This window comes from Mustela nivalis, assembly GCF_964662115.1.
Source record: "Mustela nivalis genome assembly, chromosome: 1".
Lineage (NCBI taxonomy): Eukaryota > Metazoa > Chordata > Mammalia > Carnivora > Mustelidae > Mustela > Mustela nivalis.
Genome location: NC_139020.1, coordinates 83,342,358 through 83,364,836, shown reverse-complemented (window position 1 = coordinate 83,364,836; position 22,479 = coordinate 83,342,358). Strand labels below are relative to the sequence as shown.

The window sequence follows — 22,479 nt, the reverse complement described above, 5'->3', positions numbered from 1 at the left end:
TTTCATCTCTGCCATGTTTTGTTTTTTCCTGACGAATGAGAAAAAAGAAGCTAAATGACCAGGAAGGCACACACACACAGAGCTTTGGTGGCTTTGGACTCACCATGGGAGACAAGGGGGTGTCCAGGCTGGTTTCCGTCTTACTGTCATCAGCATCGCTGTCCTTATCACTGCCACTGTCATTGACGAAACATATCTGCAGGTTCATCCCACTCTGTAGCCTGGATGGAAGCAAGCAGGACAGCCGTTCTGCTCAAGTTGTTTGTTATCTGGGAGCGCACGTTACAACTCTCTGGCTTTGCTAATGGAAAGCAATCTCAGGGAGATTGCTTTCGCAAGGAGAAGAGGGTAACCAATGTCAGTCCCAACTTACCCATGATAACTAAAGGACAACGATGATAACTTAATGAGTTCATAAGTTGATAAAAGATAAAATGCTAACTTTTGCTAATATCATTTTTTTTCCACACCAATTTCATGTTAAGGCAAAGATAATTTCAGGCCACATAGAATAGCCCCTGGCACAACACCAAACACATGGTTGGTACATAATAAACACGTGTGGAGTCACTGAGTTTACATTCCTGTTGATAAAGATGAATGGGGTCCTCAGCATGCGGTCATCTCGTGTCCTGTCCCATAGGGACAATTCAAAGAAGCTCACTAGAGCAGAGCTCTCTGAAGAAAGACTGCTGCTTCCCCCCGCCCCCCGCAAATAGATAGAATGGGGTTGTCTGAGGTAAAGCTATGCTTTGAGCAAGTTGCCAAAAGCCAACCAAGAAAGCTCATTTATGTCATTAAAAAAACACACCACAGGTTCACCCTAGAGAAACCTAAGGAAACCCCGAACTCAGTCAGAGAGGCACAATCTTGGAACCCAGCAGAGCACCTGAAGCACGAGGTGCTGGAGAGGTGGCCACAAGAGAGTCACCCGGCTGTGTGTCTGTGCCACACGAGGTGGACCACGGATATAACTCTCTGTCCTAACCTTTTTTTGAAATTAAACACATTTCAAAATGCTGTTTGGGTCTGAAGACTTTTTAACGAAGTAATTTTTCTTTTTTTCTTTTAAAGATTTTATTTATTCATTTCATTGACAGAGAGTGAGACAGAAAGAGAGGGAACACAGGGGGAGTGGGAGAGGGAGAAGTCCTCTTCGCGAGGAGCAGGGAGCCCTATCTGGGGCTTGATCCCAGGACTCCGGGATCATGACCTGAGCCAAAGGCAGACGCTTAACGACCGAGCTACCCAGGTGTCCCTAAAAAAGTAATTTTTCAAACCTCCCCAGTTGTCCCAGTCTGTGTGTCAGCCTAGGAGACCCCTCAGCAGCAAGGGACCATAAGGAGACTTGTCCAAGCCAGGGTTAGGAAGCCAACACTGGATTGCTCTGGCGGCGTTATTACTGTCACAGACAGAAATGCAAAGAGCAACTCGTCTGATAGTTGACATTAGTATCTTTTTTTATTCCAGTGGGTAGGGATGCTTTGTATAAATTACTCAGATGACTCACAGAAAATGACTGACAATTACAGGGGCCAGAAAAAGAAAATCTACCCATTTAAAGCAGACACCGTCACAGTTACATGTATGTACTGCCACCTATTGGTCACTTCTGGAATTACTAAAAGTCCGGTAGGGAAAGGCCCCCCTTCTCCCTCAGCAGGCCGTTTCTGTTCCCTGCCTGTCCTCCTCTGCAGACAGGGAGCCAAGCCCTGGCTAGGTACGGAAGGGACATGTTCTACTGTGATCAGATCAGGGGGCTTGGAGTCAGTCAGACTTAGGTTCTGAATCCTCACTTCTTTCTCTGGGCCCATTACTTAACCTCTAAGAACCTCAGTTTCCTCATCAGTAAAATGGGGTGAATAATTCTATGTTTTGTTGGAAGGATGACGATAGTTCAGAGCTAGGCATGGGATAGGTGCTCTGTACGTATTCACAGTCCTCCTTTTTCTACTTTCTGAAAGCCCAGACAAAGGAATACAGAATTTTAAAAGTGATTTGGCTTTGTAAAGGGACCGTTAGAGTCACTTACTTGAATACCTTGGCCAGCATTGAGGAGCTCTGACAGAATGTCCTCAAGCTGTCTTAAACTATTAGGCAGCTTGGACTTCTACTGAGCTAGAATTTATCGCCTTTTAATTTTTTTCCATTGGAATTTTTTTTTTCCTAGAGAAATCTAATATATTCAGGTTACCCTTTGATCCCAGATAAATTAAGTTTTAAAATTAATTATCTGTAGTTTGTCAACCATCCCCTCCAATCAACCCATTTTTAATCTAAAATTCAAGATATATGGATTAGGAAATAATGGGAAATAAAACTGCAAATTAAAAAAAAACACATTAAAAGCATATTTTAAAAGTAAAAAGTCATCTTAAATTAAACCTAATTTGAATCTAGGAGTATGTAGCATTTTCTATTTACCGAGCTGCTAAAGTCTTGAAAAGATGTGCCCGACACATTATTAAAAAAAAAATAATAAAATAACCTGTGATACCATTACAAAATAAGGTTTAAATCACCCAGGGATATATATTTTCATTCTGAAGAAAGTCTGATCATAAATTCTGTTGTTCTGCCCCCAACTGACCTTTGTGCTAAGGATCAACTCAGACTTCAATCAACCAACCCATACAGCATTTCTAACTCAGGAAAGGCAAAGAAAAAAAAAAAGGAGGGGGGAGATTTAGTAGTTAGAATGAAATGAAAAAACACCTCAGGTAGAAATTCAGAAAATCGCCTTAGTACCACATTATCACCGTGGGAAACTGAGCAGAGCTTCTTACAGGCTGAGACTTATAATTCCTTATAGCAGTAATCACCAAGAATGTTACTCTCAGGAAAAGGAAATTATATGACATAACAGCTAATGGTTCAGAGGGGATTTTAGTAAAGACATCTTAAAATGGACTCAGGTTTCAAGAAGGATTTGTTTGCCTTTAGCCTTTAAGCAGGTTTTAAGACGGAGATGGCTTTGGGGAAACTCAATCACAGATCTCGAGCAGCAGCCCGGCTGAGGGGTGAGTGGGGCCACCTGGTGCTCTCGAAGGCCTCTGTGTCACAGGGTCAAGAATGATAAGCCTTCTTCTGCACCCCTTCCCGCCCGGGGGAAGCACGGCTATTCTGAGGCTCCCTCCTGCAGCCTGCAGTCGGGGGCCTCTGCCCCGCACGTGCGCTGTAGGCCACCTGCCTCACTGAGACCCCAGCTACCAGGCTTGCAAAATCTGAGCTGCCAGGGGGTCCAATTTGCCTGGATCTCGCAAGCATCATCAGAGAGGAAAATGAAATGTGATCCTCATCTTTTAATTATTTAATTTATGTAATTTAATTTATATTTTTTATAATATATATTTAATTTATATAATTTAAGGCATCCAAGTCAAGGCTGCTTGATGTTTCGAGTGGCATTTATTACAGTGTTGCATGCAAAACGCTGCCTGGTGTCTACCTTGCCTGTCGGTATTGGAGCAGAAAGGTGTGTGTCCTGGTTATCCCGGAAACCACTTCTCTTTATGGACCACGAGGCAGTGAAAAACCACACCGCTGCCCAGGATTACTGACAGGGAGCCCCAGGACCTGAGCAGAGGGTGTTCCAGATTGAAAATGCTCAGAAATACGAAGACACAAAGACTAAGTATGTCCTCTGGGCATCTCAGTGTGAGTGCAGGGGCTTCCTTAGTGACAGTGCCTACCAGCTAGCAGCAGAAAGGCATGTAGCGAGAGGGCGTTCAGTGACAACGTCTGCTTGGCTTTCAAGGCAAGGAACACCTTTACATCAAAACCCATGCTGATATCCAACTACCATTTCTGGAGATACTATTATTAAAATACGCACAACAGCGAAAGGATGTTGGAGGTGAAAGGTTTTTAACTACTAAGAGGACGGTATCTCAAAAACCTAGTCAAGTGATAATATAATCCGGTATAAAGATAATACTTTTATTTCAAAATATAAGGACAAGGCCAGTTTATTCTCTGAGAGAAACAATGTGATTGATGATCCTAAAGTCTGTGATGACTTCTAGTAGGGTGGTAGCCACTGTGAATCTGGCCTTTGGCCTTGGCCTTGGTTTGAGGTGACTGGGACTGGGCTGTTCTGAGGACAGTTCTGAACCCCAGAACTACTTGGTGTTTTCTGATTTTAGCAACAGCTGTCTCCCAGCAACCAACATAGAACACCGGTGTCTACACAGAAACGTCGAAGAGTCTATGGTTTTTATCCCCTATACCGTCCCTTAGTTAACTTCACTTGAACTGTTGCACTCAATTCAAGTTTAAAACGACGTTGGCTTGTATTCCCTTGTTGGGCTGTACAACCACCTGCGATAACAGGCAAGGTGACAGTTACTCAGAGAAGTCACAAAAGCTCCCCAGACCCGTAACAGCCTGATTTATAAAAATGGTCCTGATTCTTCCCTCCCTGCACCTGCCCCCTCCGTAATGTGACGGGCAGCTTCTCCCATCAAGAGCTGGAGTCTATTTCCCTACCCCTAGGCTGGCCTCTGACACGTCTTGCCAACGGGATGCCTATGTGCCAAGTCTCCCCCTCAGGAAGCCCTGCCACTGCCCTCAGGACAAGTCCAGGCTTGCCTGCGGGCAGATGAGTGACTTCACAGCACGGAGCTCGATCAGCAGTTGTCCCACTGAAGCCCAAATGCACGAGAGAGCTTGGCAGAAAAGGCACCTCACCAAATGGGGGGGGGGGACTGCAGACATGAGTAAGCCCATCAGAGCCCAGCTCTGATCAGTAGAACTGCTTGGCCGACCTAGAGGCTCCCAAGCAGAAATCAATGTTTATTATTGTATGCCACTGATAAGGGGGGTTTGGGGATTATACATCGTCATTGTGGTAACAAAAAACTGGTAAGAGGTCACAAAGAAGAGACCACAGGCTGAAACTCTGGTTCTTGAATCCGGGGCCCTTCCCCCCACTACACTTAACCTCAGGTCTGGATTTCTTAGATCTTGCCTGTGCGTCTGGTAATATAATCGTGGTGTGCTTATACCTCCTGCACGTGTTTATCATTCTAAGGCAACTGTCTGGTTTTCCTCAAGAAGCGGAGTGAGAAGGAACTACCCGTATGCTTACGGATTTCAGATCCGCCTTGCTCATCTTCTGTCCACAGCTGGAGTGGCTGTGAGAGCCACTGGCCCCGCTCTCTCCTTTGTTGCTCAATATCCCCAACTCGTTTGTGACTGGGCCATTAAAATGTTATTCCCATCTATTTTAATGGATCTATGATGCATTATTCAAAGACTTTATACATAATAAATAATCACTCTATTTTTATCATATATCTTTTTTTGTTTCATGAAACTTTTAAAAGAGAAGGAATATAAAATCTGGGTTGTAATTACCCAAGGGTAGCTGTAAACACACTTCATTTTTCTAAGGATTTGTCATGAAGAAGGAATGTGGGGACGATTGAGGTTTTGGTAAGCTCCAGAGGTCCTGAATGTGTGCTGGTGTCTCTACAGACTGGGCCAAGGGGGGTTAAAGTGAGGTGCTGCTGTTCCATGATAAAAGACTTTTCCCCGTCCCCACACTCTGACCCCTTCCTCTTCTGCTACCCAGTATCTGTTATTGTGAAAATATTATTCTAAAATGCTATTTCATAAGAATGCTATTCTTATTTTTACTTGAGTGGGATTGTGTTCATTTCTTTTGCTAAGTGGTGTGTAGTGCACGGGATGACCATTTATTGGATTTTTAGAAAAGGCTGGTGTTTACATAACAGGTGTGAATATGGCTGGTCCAGCAGATCTCATCCCTCACACACAAAAGAACAATAAGTGATTTTTTAATATTACAGAAGGGCTGTTTAACTGGTCTCTTCTTCACTCATTCATCTGAGGATCAGGTAATACATGCAAACTCCATGGCACCAATAGGTTGGTGCTGAGCAGCCGCTATCCATTTTGGCCAGGGCGTATAGTTTCTAGTTTGCTACAGTCTCCACTACTCCCTATTGCCTTGTATCTGGGCTTCTTCACTCACTTATGTTTCTTGCTGACCCCTGAAGGCATTTACAGGTCATGACCCCTCCATTAAGTGGATGCATAGTTAGTAGTTGAACCATAAACAGAAATCAGGTCTTTTTAACAGGTACCAAGTACTTGGACCATCAAATCGTAGCATACAGATAGAAATGTGGAATATGAAGAGCATCAGAAGAGAACTTGAAAAACATGTAGTAGATACTCCCTATCTATCTATCTATCTATCTATCTACTTATCTATCTCTTTACTCCCTATATGAGGAAAGAATACTTTTAGGATGTAGACATCCATTAGTAAATAAGGTGTTAACCAAGAAGGGAGACTGAGCAGGGAACTGCAGAAGAAGGGAGGTCTTCAGGGATTTAAGTGGTGGTGGGGGGGGCGGTGGGGATAAAAGCAGGAGAGATGGGAAAGCCTACCCTCTGGCAGGCACATGCCCAGAGAAGTTCACGGTAGCTCCAAATTCCACGCCACAGAGAGAACTAGGGAAAAAAGATGACACTATGTCTATGTCCCACCCTGACTCCACATCTTACAGGGCTCAGGCATTTGTCTTCTTCTGCAAAAGCTGAGGAAGGCAGCTCCAAAGGTGGCTGGGGTGTGAGTGGCCCTCTCTAGTTTTTTTTTTTCTCCTAATCTTGCACATAATTTCTTTTTCTGCTTCCTTTTCTCAGGCTAGTTCTGGACCTTCCATCTGTACACGTTCCCATGATGGCTGGAGGCCGTCCAACATGACACAGCCACAGAATCTTCTCACCACATAAGAAACTGATAGAAAAGGGGAAGTGGCCTTCACCAGCTTTTCTTCGGTGAAGCGTCACAGCCCCTATATCCTCACCCAGTTCTCCCAAGAGCTATAAATACTTGCATTCCCCAGACAGCTGTTGGTTCTAATTTCACATCAGTGCCTAGTTTCTTCTAATGACCGCTTACGTGTAATTAAATTTGGAATTACAGTATCTTCATGTTGAAAAAAATGCATTTCATCCAAAATATTTTCTACCACGAATTGAAGATCAGAATGAGGCTTCTGATACTGGAATAATGACGGAATAAAACAGTCATGTCTCTTAGGTACCAAATGTGGTCTACTTTCACCTTAATCAAAGCCAAATGATTTCTAAGCAATTTACATTCTGAAATAAAAAAGAGTTATTTTTGTTTTCTCTCTCTTTTTAGAGAGGGAGAGAGTGGGGGAAGGGCAGGGCAGAGGGAGAGGAAGGGAGAATCCTAAGCGGGTTCCATGCCCAGCATGGAGCCCTATGCAGGGTTTGATCTCACGACTCTGAGATCATGACCTGAGTTGAAATCAAGAGTCACACGTTTTACTGACTGAGCCACACAGGCGTCCCAAGAGTTACCATTTTGGATCATCTACTGTGTATTAAGGCACTTCATATGTATTACCTCGATCCCTCCAATTCACTAGAGTAAATATCATGACCCTTATTTTGCCTATGAGGAAATGAGGGCTCAGAGGTTAAATTGCACAAATCACAAGGCCGGTATTTTACTCCGGAAGAGTCTGTTTTGAGAAGCCATGGCACTTTAAGAAGGATAGAATAAACTCATAAATGGAAGAAAAAAAGATGAACAAAGAAAGCAAAGCAAAACAAAACAAAACAAAAACTGGAAACAATTCCAATGTCCAACAATAAGAGATTGATTAAGTATGTTTGGTGAAATATAATGACCATTATACACCTAGTAAAACTACATATGATAGAAGAACAGCTAGGAACATGGACAAATGTTCCTGATACGCTGTTAAGTGAAGAAAAAAAATCAGGCTGTAAAACAGTAGGTATAGTATGATTCCAATTTTGTAAACAGAAATGTGAAGATATATTATGCATAGAAAAAAAAGGCAGGATATATACCTAGATCTTTTTTGGTGGAAGAAATTCAGTTGACTTTGAATTTCTCTCTTCGGAGCGCCTCTGAGTTGCCATGTGTGGGCATTTAACAGGAATTAAAAAGGGAAAAGGAGAGAAAATGGGTGAGCTGATTAGCACTTGCGTGTTGGAGGAAAGGTGAGGAGGATGAAATGTTTGACAGCTGGAAGAGGATGGCTGTGTGTCTGACTCAGACGGTGGCTATGCAGGGAGCCTGACTCACATATGAGTCAGGCTGGCCTTTTGGTTTTGGCAGGGGGCTTGGGGGCGGGAGATCCTCTCGGAGGGCAGCAGGAACCATCTTCTTTTAAGGGAACATTTCTGGAGATGGACTCTTTTATTCAATTATTGACATCCCTTCCAGGCCCAGTCTCAGCCCCGTTCTCTACTCAACCCCCCACCTCTGGATCTGCTGTACATTTTAGACTCGGAAGTAACTGATAGACATTTAGGCGGCTGTGTTTTTAAAGCCAGCCTGCTGATTTACTCCTCTCAGCCCAGGGTTCAAACTTGTATTTGTCTGGCTTGCTGATGAATTTCAGCTGCTGGAGATGAACATATGCTTGCTGCTTCTGGATGGAGGACAACGTTCACGTGTCAGGGGTAAAGCCATGGCAGCTGGAGAGTCAGTGCCTGTGCCTGGTTTTGAGGGGTATGACTAGATCGGGTGATGTTCTCAAGTGCAAATTCTTTTACTCTGCTGTACACTGAACCCTGCTCTCACCACTTTGTATATTCATGTCTAAAAACAGCTGGCGATCACCAAGGTGTGGCTGCAGAGTAAGCTTTACGTCTAAGACATTCTTTTTCATGATTTGATTTGTGGTCACTTGAATTACATGCAGTCATTCAAAAGAATGCAGAGCTACAGAATTTCATCAAGTCTACGAAGCGTGGTGGTTCATATTTTGCCATCTTTAAAGTCAGGTGTCTCATAGCCTCGGCCATTCGGGTGGCTGGTGGCAGGGCTGTTTCACTGAGCAGTCCCCCCTTCCCCCACCCTGCGGCCGACTAGCCAGCTGAGGAGCACTCGTGAAGAGGTGGGAACCGGTAGCTCAGGTGGTTGTGCCTTCTGGTAAGAACCACAAAGCTCCAGCATCCAAACCTGTGGAATAAGGCCGGTGGCTTGGAAGGTGACGCCCAGCATCTCCTGACGGCATAGAGGGCATCACTGTGCGGAAAAGTTAAGGCTGACAACTCGGAGGCAAAGTGGTTAAATGGAGAGAGTTGGGTTCTGAACATGAAGAGGGTTTTGGACTATCTTAACCAACATGTTTTACATTTTCTTCTTCTTCTTCTTCTTCTTCTTCTTTTTTTAATACGTACAAGACACAGGTAATATAAAAATGTATATCCAAATGGGTCCAAAAGGCTTCTTTCAATCACTAAAATTAAAAACTCTAAGTGTTAAGGAGGCGTGTGTCACTATTCCATTCGCAGTGGGTTTTCAAAATACCTTCCATGGGATTTTAATGCATGTGATAATCTGGATGAGAACAATGTGAGGGGCACAGAAATTTTACAAGACTGAACAAAGGGGCTGAGTTAGACCTCCAGATGCCACGGCTCACTTGCGGACAGTGGGAGTGTTTCCTTGTGGCAGCGAAGCTTTTGTGAACTCTCAGAGGAGCCCGGTCTTCATTTGAGCTGCATGTGTCCAGACACATGTATGGGAACACTGTCCAAAGGGAGTGCGAACCATAGCAATAAAGTCATGATAACTTGTCAGAGATGAGTGCCAATGAAAAATCATTCCTAGAAGCTCTTTTAATTAAACATTTAGCTGTCCGCTGGAGCCATTTTTAAATATAAAATGCAGCCCTGTGGCCTTTTCCTCCCTGCCTCCCACCCTTTTGCAATAGCTCCGACAATTGAATTCTCATTGGTGATAATAAAAAAATTCATAAGACAGGGTACAGCTGGTTATGCCTCTAGCAAGATGTCAACTTTCGCTCGCACAAAATTAATTGCACCTAATTAAACTGGGGTCATTGGCATTATTGTAAAGTGAGGCTATTTATTAGACAAAGAAAATTTCACAAATACCATTTTGCTTTTCTTTCAGGTTTGTGAGAGAGAAGAATTGCTTACATAATTAAATTTGTTTTGCCATTTTAATCTTACGAAGCCTCAAAAGATCCACTTCAAATCTTGCTTTACTTCTAAAATGGTGGTATTTTAGAATTGTAGAGCTAATCCATGGAGGAGGACATAAAAAAATGATAGGTTTCCCGTAGACTGCCTAACCGTTTTTCAAACAGTATAAAAAAATAATTTGTAAACTACCATTTACAATGACATGTATCTTGGAATTACTTACATGAAGGGTTTCCCAAGCAAATTATTGGTACACGTGTATGAGATTAATATGACATTTAAAAGATATGTTGCATGTTATAAATAGGTTGCTGCTATAGTATGTACCCATTACTTCCAGAAATAGGCCACAGAAAGCAAATTTCATTGCACTGAAATGGGATAACCTCTTTCCTTACCCATGCTGGATATATAGGATTATGCTGCTTCCTTCTCAAGGAAATAATGTAAAAATTATTACTGTTAGAGACAAAAGGGCGATTTGCTTTCCTGGCAAAATGATACTGGTTCAACTTGGGATTCCGTGGCAGATTATATATACAGAGTCCCAGTTCCTCATATCCAAAGCTCCCGTGAATCCAGTTTCTTTAAAAGGCTCTCTTAAGGGGCGCCTGGGTGGCTCAGTGGGTTAAAGCCTCTGCCTTTGGCTCAGGTTATGATCCTAGGGTCCTGGGATAGAGCTTGGCATTGGGCTCTCTAATCAGCAGGGAGCCTACTTCCCACCCCCTCCCCCACTCTGCTTCCCTCTCTGCCTGCTTGTGATCTCTGTCAAATAAATAAATAAAATCTTAAAAAAAAAAAAAAAGCTCTCTTGATCACTGTTATCTGTCCAGTTGGTACGACTCCCTGGGCCGGGTGCCTCTAGGGCCTCCATCCCTAGCCCAAACACAAAACACCAAGAAACCTATAAGAATAACAAAGAAGTGGGCTCTGATTTGGGGATGCTGGAATGGTTGAGATGTGTGAACAGTAATCATTATTCAAACCAGCTGCTCAAAAGCTCTCTGGGGAATTTCTGTTTTTCATAATATTTACAGTGTTTAGAGAAAAGGGTATAGCCTCTTCTGGGTTACACCCTCCTGCTGTGTACTTTATGAAGAAGACTGTATTTATATTTATATGTGTGTCAGTAAAAATCTACCTAGGGGTCAGGTAAGAAGAGAGGAAGAATCAGGTTTATTTTATGGTTGTCTGAGGCAAGGAGAACGGAGAAGGCCGCAAACCTCTTCTCCACAACGTCAGATCAGGTTGTCATGTCTGAAAAAGGAAAGGTTTCCCCACTGTCTCTTACTAATGACAGCTCTGTACTCTCACAGCAGCCACGCCAGCTCCCAGTCCTTCAATAACACTGAGCTGTATCAACTCCGATTCTGAAATGTAACAGTGATTCGAGCTTAATTTGGTCAATGAAAACGTATTTTATAGGAAAGTATGATACCAGTAATAAGAGAAAAGAAGTATTTTTTTTTTTTTTTGAAGAAGTAGATGGCTACACTGAATATTTCTTAGAAACCTATTTCAAAAGTAGAGTAGATAATTCACTTTTCTCCTTTCCTTTTAAGCTTTCACCAAAACATTTCTAAGCAGGGAAAAATAACAAAGGTCATACAGTCTCAGTTCGAAAAGGCTGATTATGTATGGATTAGCACGTTTTGAAGAAAAAAATGGCGCTTCCTAAATTTGCTGTATTTCAGTGTAAGTCAAATTTAATTAGCAATGAAGCAATATCAAAAATTCTTTTGCTGCAGTATTCGGCATGAAATGTCTTTACGGGATTATTGTAAGCCTCGCTTACATTTAACAGCTTGTCACTCTTTGAAAAAGTGCTTTGGGAGACAGCACCAATTAGAAAAATTCAGTGGGGTTGAAACCCAAAGGGCAACTCGGAGGCACTTAAACTCACAGGAGCTGCTCATACACGTCTTCCCAGAAGACCCTCATGTTACTTCAGAATTTCTCACACAGTGTGGATGAAGTTAATTTTTACAGGTAAATGCACCTTCATACATAAATAGAACTCCGTGATTTTGCCAAAGGTCCCACTTCCTTGGGGCCATCTTGTCTTAAAAGTAAGCTTAGCACTTCAGAATTAATTGCTTGGCCAATTAATTTTAAGTCCTCAGCCTCATTTAAAATTGAGCACTGAGCTCTTTGGAGTCGTACAGTCAAAAAAGATTTACCTGGTTCTGTTGACTTAATAATTCAGCATATGTACTCTGGTGCATTCTGGGGCACCATGTTAATGGACTTTCAAGTCTTAACATCCCTCAAGTCCTTTTGTAAGTAAGAGGTGAGGTATTTCCAGCTCAATAAAGAATTTCGGGGATTGTAATACATTAGAAAAAAATTAATTCGAATAGGAATAGTGAATGTGGGTTACACAATCGCAACTGAACATTTCCTGAGGCTTTTCTCTTACATTATCACTGACAAGGGGAAATGACAGTCAGTCTGTGCAGACTTTCCATTTACAGGGAGAAAGTGATATTTCTTAGAAACATTAAGTCTTGTCATTAGCCATCATCTTAAAGGGTACCCAAAAAGTCACCGTGTTCTCACAGAGGATGATCTCATCCCAGAACGTGGAGATGAAAACATCTGAAGAAACAGGATATAAATAATCTTCCTTATGGCGAGTCAACAAGCGGAGCTTGTTATGAGCTACTGTGGGATCCATGTGTTTCGAGAGCTCTTGTCTCCACCGGGGGTAGATGACTCAGTGATTTTCAGATTTGGCTCTGCCTGAGGAGTTCTGGGTGGGCTCGGGGTGGGGGGTAGAGGGAGTGCTGGGGAGAGGCCCTCCCATGAAGGCCTGGGGAGGTGGGCTGAACGGGGAAGATGCAGAGCGGCCCTGAGGGGAAATGACAGGGGGCCATTTTCTGGGCAGGGGTATCCCAGATTCTCTTCTTCCAGTCTTCCCGAACCATAGGAGGACAGTGTGGTTTTGTTTTTTTTTTTTTTTTAAAGATTTTATTTATTTATTTATTTGACAGAGAGAAATCACAAGTAGATGGAGAGGCAGGCAGAGAGAGAGAGGGAAGCAGGCTCCCTGCCGAGCAGAGAGCCCGATGCGGGACTCGATCCCAGGACCCTGAGATCATGACCTGAGCCGAAGGCAGCAGCTTAACCACTGAGCCACCCAGGCGCCCGACAGTGTGGTTTTGTACACAGGGTTTCTGCACAAGATTTTATTTGAGGAGATACTTCTGCTATTAGAAACAATAAAAACCATCCCCCAGGAAGCCATCTAGCCCAAACCCTCATGAGACTTCAAGTTCAACATGGCATTTTGAACACAGGTATTTGCCTAGTTTCTCTTCTGAAATCCTGGTAAGATAATATAAAGGGAAGAAAGAAGGCATTAAACCTCCAGGGGCGAAGAAAGTAGAAAAGGAGACAAGAGCACACAAGAGAGTGTGATGAAATGTTGGAAGATAAAATGCAGGTGGGTGAGAAGTATTTGACTTAACATTTCAGTTCGCTGGGTACGTCTAGGGAACACTGGTGGAGGAAGCACGTGGGTGTGTGCTGTAGAGTCCCAGACACGCTTGGGTACATCTGCAGACCAGGGAGTGGGCCGGGGCTGCACCCAAAGAAAGACTGACGGAACAACCGAAAGGACTGCTCGGACCCTCTATCTGCCCTGCCCACCCGTGGCCTGGCGGAACGAGGAAGTTTACTACCTTGAGAGGTGGAACCAGAGGAGCTCGGAAATGAGACACACTCAGACACGGCTGAAGTATCAAACTGAGGGCCTTTTCTGACATCAAAGGAATAAACAGCATTCTGCATGCTGAACCTTCAACCATTTCCCCGCTAGAGTCTTAAAATCCTGGCAGCCGGATGAGGTTGGAGAGTTGTCTGTGGCAACTCAGAATCCAAAAGAAAAGAGCTTTACATACTTTTATTTGGAGGCACCCTAAGGAAATAGTGGCACTTTTATCTGACCATTCTAAGGGGAAGTTCACCATTCCTTAATTCAGCAAATCTTTAGTGACGATGTATTAGGCACTATTTATTCTTATCATTTTAAAGAGTTATTTATTTATTTATTTATTTGCGAGAGCAAGAGAACGCACGTGAGCAGGGGGAGTGGGGAGAGGGAGAGAGAGAATCCGCAAGCAGACTCCCCACTAAGCATGGAGCCTGACACAGGGCTCGAATCCAGGACCCTGAAATCATGACCTGCGCCGAAATCAAGAGTCAGTTTCTTAACCGACTGAGTCACCCAGGCATCCCCTTATTAGACATTATTCAGTCAATAGTTATGGTGGAGAACAAAATATGGACTCTCTTGGAGTACTAGACAAAGAATGAATCAAAAAAAGAAAAACTATATATAACACAATATCAGGTAGTGATAAGGACCACAATGAAAAGCAAATTAGGGTAAGAGGACAAGCAGGGTAAGAGGAGAGAAAATGATAGGTATGTTGGGTGTTTATTTTTTAATTGGGTGGTCAGGGAAGGTCTCTCAGAGGAAACAATGTATGTCACCAAGCCCCAACTGTGCAGTTCACTTACAGCATTTAGCATTTTACATTAATTGTTGATGGGCAGAAATCGAAACAAACAAAAATAAACTCAGAAAAAACCATGGACGATGTAGAAATCAGAAGAAAACATTTTAAACAATATCCCTATAATTAATACCCATTGTAAAATGAGAAAGCATCATTTCAAAAATTTTTGAAAACTAAACAAAATGGGACAAATTCTTAGAAAAATACAATGTACCAGAACTGACCTAAGAAGAAATAAGAAGCATGTACAACCTCAACACCATCTAAAAACTGGAAGCAGTTAGAGCAAACATGCAAAGTAAATAACAGGCCTGATGTTGATACAGGTGAGAAATAGCATATTCCAATATTATGCAGACTTTTCTTAGACATTATGGAAGAAGGGATAGTAGCCAACTAACTTTTAAGCCAGCACTGCCCTGATATAAAAACAAGAAAAAAATACTGTAGGAAAAGAATACAGCCGACCCATGTCACTCATGAATATAAGTGTAATAATCCTAAATAAAATATTATAAATAAAATTCATAGTGTCTGAAAAAATCCAACCAATTTTGCTTTATATTAGGTATGCAAGGATCGTTCAATATGTTAAAAATCTATACCTGTAATTCATTAATACATTAGCAAGGTAATCATATAATGATCTCAACAGATGCCGAAGAAGCTTACGATAGTTACATACCGATTCATGGTGAAAATTCTTTGTAACTTATGAATATAAGGGAAATAATTAACTCACAAAGAGAAACATTAAAGAAAACCTAAAATTAACATCATTCGAAATAAGGAAACACTAGAAGTACTCATTTAATATGAGAAATGAGCTAAAGATTCCAACTACTACCATTTTTTATCAGGGCCCTAAGCATGTAATAAAAGAAAAAAACCAGATACGTGAGGATTGGAAAGCAATAAGTAAAGTTGCTATTTTTCAGATGATAGTATTTAAAAATCCCTAATGATCTACAGACAACTTTATTAGAAGTAACAGGAGGGCAGACAAATAGTAGGAACACTACAACAAAGTGGGTGTATTTAAGACTAGTATAAAAATGAAGCTGCATTTCTGCTCACCAGCAGCAAAACAATGAGAATGCATTACCAAAGAGAACTTAAAATTATACCAGAATGCCAAGTATCTAGAAATAAATAAAACAAAGGCTGTATAATCTCTCTAAATGAGAAATTATGAACTTTATTTAGAAATATTCAATTATATCAAATAAAGGAGAGAAAGGCTGAGCTGATGGGTAGGGATATAGAATATTGTGGAAATGCATTCTTCCCTGAGTTGATCTATAGATTCAGTACAATTCTAGTCAAAATCCCAAGAGAGTACTTTGTTGAACTTGATTAGATGATTTAAAGTTGATATGGAGGAATACAAAAGCCAGAACAGGTAGCACACTTCTGAAGAAAAAGAGGAGAGGGACTTGCCTGCCTGTCCAGATTTTAGGGCTTACTTTGAGGCTACAGTAATTAAGGCTGCATGGTGTTGGTGCAGGGGTAGAAACACTTACCAATGAAACCGAATGTATTCCCACTTATGTTTCATATATGCAGAAGTGGTCTGTCAGATCAGTGAATAAAAGAGGGATTGTCTAATCAACAGGATGGAAAAAACGGTCATGTAAATGGAAAAAGATGAAATCGGACATCGCCTCCATAACCATATCAAGAAACCAACACCTGATTGATTACAGACTTTAGAAAGTCACTTTCAACTCTTGGTAAGAAATCTAGGTTAACGTCTTTTGAATCTTGGGGTTGAAGATTTTTTGGATGGGATACAAAAAGCATGGACTATGAAAGCTTGATAAAAAGAACCCTGTTCATAGAAGACACAGGGAGGAAGTGAAAAGACAGGCTGCAGCCTGGGAAGAGATTTCTGCAATACATACACCATATTAAGGATGAGTATCATGATGAAAGGACGTTGACAAAACAATTTTAAAAAGCACAAAGAATCGGATAGAAATTTGGACATAAGACCGAAACTGACATTTCACAGAAGGGGAAGCAAAGATGGCTCATAAACACAATGAAATACTATTTAATACCTGTTTAACTAACGAAAATGTAAAAGGGGTTGGCAGTATCACGTGAGAAAGACTACGGACCCACAGGATTTCGGCAACATTGCTGGTAGCAGGGTAACATGTCCGGCATTATCTTCCGGATGTGAACATTCACGTACTTTTCTAGTAGTTTGTTCCTAGGTGTGCACCAAAGAGAAGCACTTGCATATGGACAGCAGGAGATATGGTCAAGAGTGTTCATGAGCAGCACTGCTTACAAGAGCAAAATAACTCTGAAACGACTCTACGGTCTGAAGAGAGGCTGAATGAGGTATGATACACTCACACAGTGGAAGGTAATACAGCAGCCAAAACCGTGCCCCGGCAATGGGAAAAATGGGGTGGTCTTCATTGCAAGACAAACCATGATGTTTCTCAAGTAATCCGTTTACTACATGGTTCAGTGTAAAAAACTGACGATCTTAATGATGTAAACAATCGACCATTATTTGACAACAGATTATGAAATAATTATAAAGGGAGACTATGGGGAGTTACAGTGCCATGTCTGTAGAAGATGTGAATCGCCATGTTCTATAGTTGGTAGTCCGTGAATGGTTATGTAAAGACTAAGAGAATAAGCATTCTACTTAGAGATGTATAAGTAAAATACCAGAAGAAACAGCGAAGGAGTTGAGAGTCATCGTTTCTGGAGAGTGGGAGAAGATAGAGACAGATGGGACAGGGACAGTAACTTGTATTTTGTGTTGTTATCATACATCTTATAGTTATTGTTAATGCTATTTTCAGAGTCTTACGTGTGTGTGTGTGTGTGTGTGTGTGTGTGAGAGAGAGAGAGAGAGAAAGAGAGAGAGAGACTTTGATTTTAAAAACAAAACCTCCCATTTGGGCCAGATGAATGCGACTTAGCTGAGCAGAGAGATGGGGCTTCTAGAAGAAGACCTTTTGGTGCTTTGGGGAATATTAGAGAAAAGCAGTAGAGATCTGTGTGGTCAAATACCCTCATCTTCCAAAGACTGTGGTATGGTACAATGAAACTGTTAAAGTCTCAAAATCAGAAACTGACTAGGACTAATCCCCAGTCTGCTGGTCCCCAGAGCTCCCCCAGCCACATCCTACTGGGAGGGGAAGGAGATGTTTTCCTTCAAAGGGAAGGCTGGCCTTCCAGCTCTGAAATGACACGTGAGAAAAGGGAAGGAATCCTAGGAGACACAGGTGGCACCCAGCCGAGGAGGAGACACCGGGATTCCTCCACTTCTGTCCCCACGTATGAAGCCGCAGCGGTGACCCCTGTATGTGCATATATGAGAGCATGTGTATGCTTTCTGACTTTTGCTGATTCAGAGGAGTCTCTAAGGAAGAGTCTGAAATACAAGGCTTACTGAAAGCCAGATAGAATAGATTTAAATAGACACTAAAGTGTCTAATTCAGGAAGGAGAGAGTGGAGATCTGTTGGTTGAATAAATGCATGAATGTTATCATGCGTCTCCCACCCTGGCTTAACATGGTAAATATAGGCGCATTTTATATAGGGAGTGATTCACATGCATATTAAAGTTTGGGAATCTCTAGTCTATAGCCTTGTTTTCTAGGTAAAATGTTAATTTTAATATGTTTTAACTGGAATTAAAAGCTATGCAAATGATCAGTGGTCTCCTGAAATAAATTACAATAAATGAGCAATGATAATCTGAAATAAATTAAGATAAAGGAAAAATGCCTGGAGGACAGGTTAAGTACTGTAATAAATATTGAATGATCAAAGTGGGAATTGTATTTCTCAGTTACCAGTATTCATTTCAATCAAATGTGTCGGGGGTTGGGGGGGATGCTAGATGCTTTGGGACTGCTTAATGGGAATTCTGGTGGCTTGCCACACTTCTCTAAGCATCAGCTGGCTTGATTAAGAGTGTGGCGAAATTCTCCCATCACAGTGCAAAATCAGAATTGTGCTTAGGGGAAAAAAACTGAAATATAGAAATATGACCTCAAGTGGCTGGGTCAAAACTAAAAAACAAAAAGCAAATCCAACAAGTGGGGAGGGAGCTGTCTAGAATCCAAATAAAGGTGTAGTACTACGGGGAAAAAACACTCAAGGGTTTAAAAGATATCTTTTATTAAACGTATGGTCGGAATGCAAAATCCATTAGGGACATATCAGGAAATCAACTCAAAAGAACACTCACCGAGAGGAAAGGCTTGGCTTCCCACTTTTGCTACAGCTGGTATAAATTCCTGGGCCATCATCAAAGAAACTTCCAAGTGCCAACTTCTGTCGGATAGATTCTCTCTCATTTTTCTGTGCCTAAAATTTCAGGAAAATAAAAAGTGCTGATAAGCGGGCAGATATATCACAACCACAGCCTGTCCAACTGCTAAGTTTCTCAGAACTGCAACCTCAGAGGAAACACCAAACCCAGAGTCCACGGCACAAGAGTACGTGATTACCAAGGCCTGAAACACACCCAGTCTTTCCTGGCTTCACCTCTGGAAGCAATTTCAGTCCTTCAGAGCCTTTCATGATCACGGTCTTGGAAATCACCATGGTGGTACTAAATGGTCGTCACCGGAAGAGAACTAGATTATGGGGTGCTGCAAACTTTCTTCTTGCTACCTGCTAGACATGACAGCAGGAAAGAGGAAAGTTGTGGAGGACAAGCACTTTGCCCCAAATCAAATCAGCTTTATGCCAAATGTGGCCTTTCTCTGGGTCTTCTCTCTTCTGTATATCATCCCTTCAGCCCACTTTCTCCATTGCAAGAATATGAATTCATTCAGCCACCACGCACCGGGCCTCCAGGAGAAGGCAGGTGTCACATTACGATGTGGAACCCAGCCCAGGCTGGAGGACCGCAGCCCCTGCCTGCACCTAGCTTACAGTCTTGGCGGTCTATTCAAAAGTTCTCCTGATCTCACCGGGTTCACACCCTAACACAGGGCCTGGAATAGCTGGAGAATTCTAATTGGGCGCATCTGTTTCATATTTCGAAGGGAAGTCAGGTCGGTGTGCAGAGCAAAAGGATGTGGGAAACTACACTACTGTGATAATTCGGATATGTTTACAACACTTGGCTTCCCATAAAAGTCCCATAAAAACTCACCATGCTGAACTTTTATACCCTTTAAACAACAGGGGAGAAGATTAGAAATGGTTTCCTTAGTTAAAAATAAAACAACTACAAAAACAAACATGAGTTAGAAATCCTGGGGTGAGAGCGAGAGCTTGGTTTTCTGTTCTGTGGGATGACAGAGGATGGGAGAAGCACTGTTGGATGTTCTGAGCTGAAGACGATGAGCATGTTATCTCACCCAACGCAGCGCCCGCACCTGAGTGTGGCTAGGGGAGGCAGGATGGCCCTTGACTCTCCCGGAGGGAGGTTCCGGAGCCACAGCTGCGGCCACGGTACCCAGAAGTTACATTCGAAGCTCGGAGCCGTCATCTGAGCATCCCAGTGTCCGCGGCCAAGCACACAACCCTTCGGAAGGGTGGGCTCAAAAGCGGCCTCTTTCCAGCCCAAGTGAAGGCAGTGCATGATAGGTTAAGTCTGCTCTAACGTGGTGGTTACTAACCACATGTGGCTATTTACATTTACATTAAAAATTAATTAATTAAAGGTTCAACTCCTCAGTCACACTAGCTGCATGACATGAGGTCCGCAGCCCTCGGGGGCTGGTGGGATACCATATTCAACAGAGCAGAATAAAATACATGACCGCACAGTGCAGCTGAGACAGTGGTTCTCAGCTGCCGGCTTCCACAGGTTGCATCAGAATTTAAAATACACATTCGCACAGCGGCTTGGTCTTTTGGTTAAGGTCAAGTGTAAAATACACACCCCAGGCTCCACCAGTGGATATTTATTTTTTAAAATATTATTTATTTATTTGAAAGAGAGAGAGAGAATGAGAGCGAGCACAAGCAGGTATAAGAGCAGAGGGAGAGGGAGAAGCAGACTCCCTGCTGAGCAGAGAGCCCAACGTGGGGCTCGATCCCAGGACCCTGGCATCATGACCTGAGCCGCCCAGGCATCTCAGCAGATACTTGGTTTTAATTGGTTTGTGAACTTCCAGTTCAAGAACAGCTCATCTCTGCTCTCCTTCTCCCTAACATTTTTTAATTCTTGGAAACCATAGCGTTCGTTCTTTCCACTCTCACACTTATTGATTGTATCTATTTATTTGGATAGCTCTCCATTTTGGCATGTACCAAGGGAGTTGTGTCATACTGAAGAGCTACAGCATGTTGCGCGTGCGCGCGCGCGCGCGTGTGTGTGTGTGTGTGTGTGTATGTCTGTGTGCAGGCCACAGAGTAGAAGGCCGCTTTACATAGTTACAAAGGCCATGCTGATATAGGTTCTGCTGGTCAAGTACCGTCCTGAGAAAGTAACAAAGTAACTGTAAGGTTGGAAAGGGGAGTAAGGAGGGGTTACTTAATAGCTGTGCTGCTGGAAAACTTAATTAAAGCGACCCACCCTCCCAAATATGCAGGCTCCTACTTGTGATGGTTCTGCCCAAACAGAACCATTTGGTATCATCTGACATCTTTACAAGTTCACTTCAAAATCCCAGTATCTGCCGTGCAGATTTCGTGTAGTTAGTGAGCCTATTTCTTAATTCACATAAAATACAAAAGAGATCTTCACCCAATCATCTCTATAGTCAGAAAACTGTGGAGTGAAAAAAATAGGATCAGCAGGTAGTAGGAATGCTAATGACTAATGTTCGACAATATGCTGGTGTCCAACATTAGCCCGGCAGAGGTTTTATTTGAAGAAAAAACCTATCCCAGGTGTGAATGTGTGAATGCAGCCTTGATTCCATGTCTATCTTTCTTGATTTACTTGGTACACGAGACCTATCAATCCTGAAGAAGGCCTTAAAACTATTTCTGTTGACATTAATTACAATTCTCTCTACTTGACTATTTCATGACCAGCTTGAAGAACACTGTTTTATAATATGCAATCTCACACACTTCCCTTCTCTTTCTCTGGATCCCACTGAACAAATCAAGAAAAGTGTAAATAATATATACATCACCCACAATCCCACCTAAACACAGATCACTGCTAACATTTTGGGTTTTGGGGCACAGTTCTTTTTAGCTTATGTATTTTTTTCTTTTTATAAAATTGAGATAATTATTGTTCATTCATTTTGAAAATTTCCCTCATATCATTTAATATTCTTTAAAACAAAATTTTTAATGGTTGTATATCATTCCGTCCCATATATGGAGTTACCTTCTTTTGTTAGTCATTTGGGTTGTAATCAATGAAAAATAATACAGAAGTTAGCATTTTTACATAAATCCCTGCCCACGTGTCTGATTATTTCCTCAGGATAAGTTCCTGGAAGTGGAATTACCAGATCAACTGAGTGTGACCATTTATCGAGGCTCTTGACACATTTTGTCGCATTGCTCTAGAGAAAAGTTATTCCAATTTACATGTCCACCAACAACATAAAAGGGTGTGGCTTTCACTATATCCTAGCTAACGCTGAGTATTTTCACTGCAAAAGAAAATATTGTTTTTAATTTGATAGGCAAAATGGTATTCTTTTTATGTTAATTTCCTTGATTACCAGTGATATTAAATATTTATGTTTTTTTAGTTACTTTACTTGCTTTTCTCTGACTTACTCCTAGCATTGCTTATTTTTCTATAAAGATCTGAAGTTTTGAAATTTTTATATTAAGCATATTAGTCCCTTTGAGTTTAAATCCAAGTGTTAATGTAGTTAAGTCAATAGCTTGCTTTCTTTGAAATGTCATTGACGGTTTTGTGCTTGGAAAGCCCTTCCCAGTCCAGAGGTAAAAGATCTCATTGGATATTGGGAGAAAAATGAGGAAATTTATGGAAATTGCTTAGCAGCAGTGGTAGTAATGTAAATGTGTGACAAATGGTAGTTATTATGG

General features: G+C 42.0%; 1 protein-coding gene and 1 long non-coding RNA gene across 10 annotated transcripts in view; one reads left to right on the top strand and one right to left on the bottom strand.

Annotated features, from left to right (window-relative positions):
* LOC309842776 overlaps window positions 1–7,009 on the top strand; it is a 101,386-nt gene extending 94,377 nt beyond the window's left edge. The window contains exon 3 of the long non-coding RNA XR_014299774.1: window positions 6,676–7,009. This is a non-coding gene — a long non-coding RNA (uncharacterized lncRNA). The remainder of the gene's footprint in view (window positions 1–6,675) is intronic.
* LOC309842676 (schwannomin-interacting protein 1) overlaps window positions 1–22,479 on the bottom strand; it is a 531,227-nt gene that overhangs the window by 9,322 nt on the left and 499,426 nt on the right. For 8 of the 9 annotated variants that reach the window (XM_082687207.1, XM_082687209.1, XM_082687211.1 and 5 more), the window contains 2 exons: window positions 18,746–18,864; window positions 104–221 (listed from right to left, as the gene is read on the bottom strand). In XM_082687207.1, coding sequence (XP_082543333.1) covers window positions 104–221; window positions 18,746–18,864 — 237 coding nt within the window. Of the gene's footprint in view, window positions 1–103; window positions 222–18,741; window positions 18,865–22,479 lie in introns of all 9 variants that reach the window. The other variant, XM_082687215.1, reaches the window with a different exon arrangement.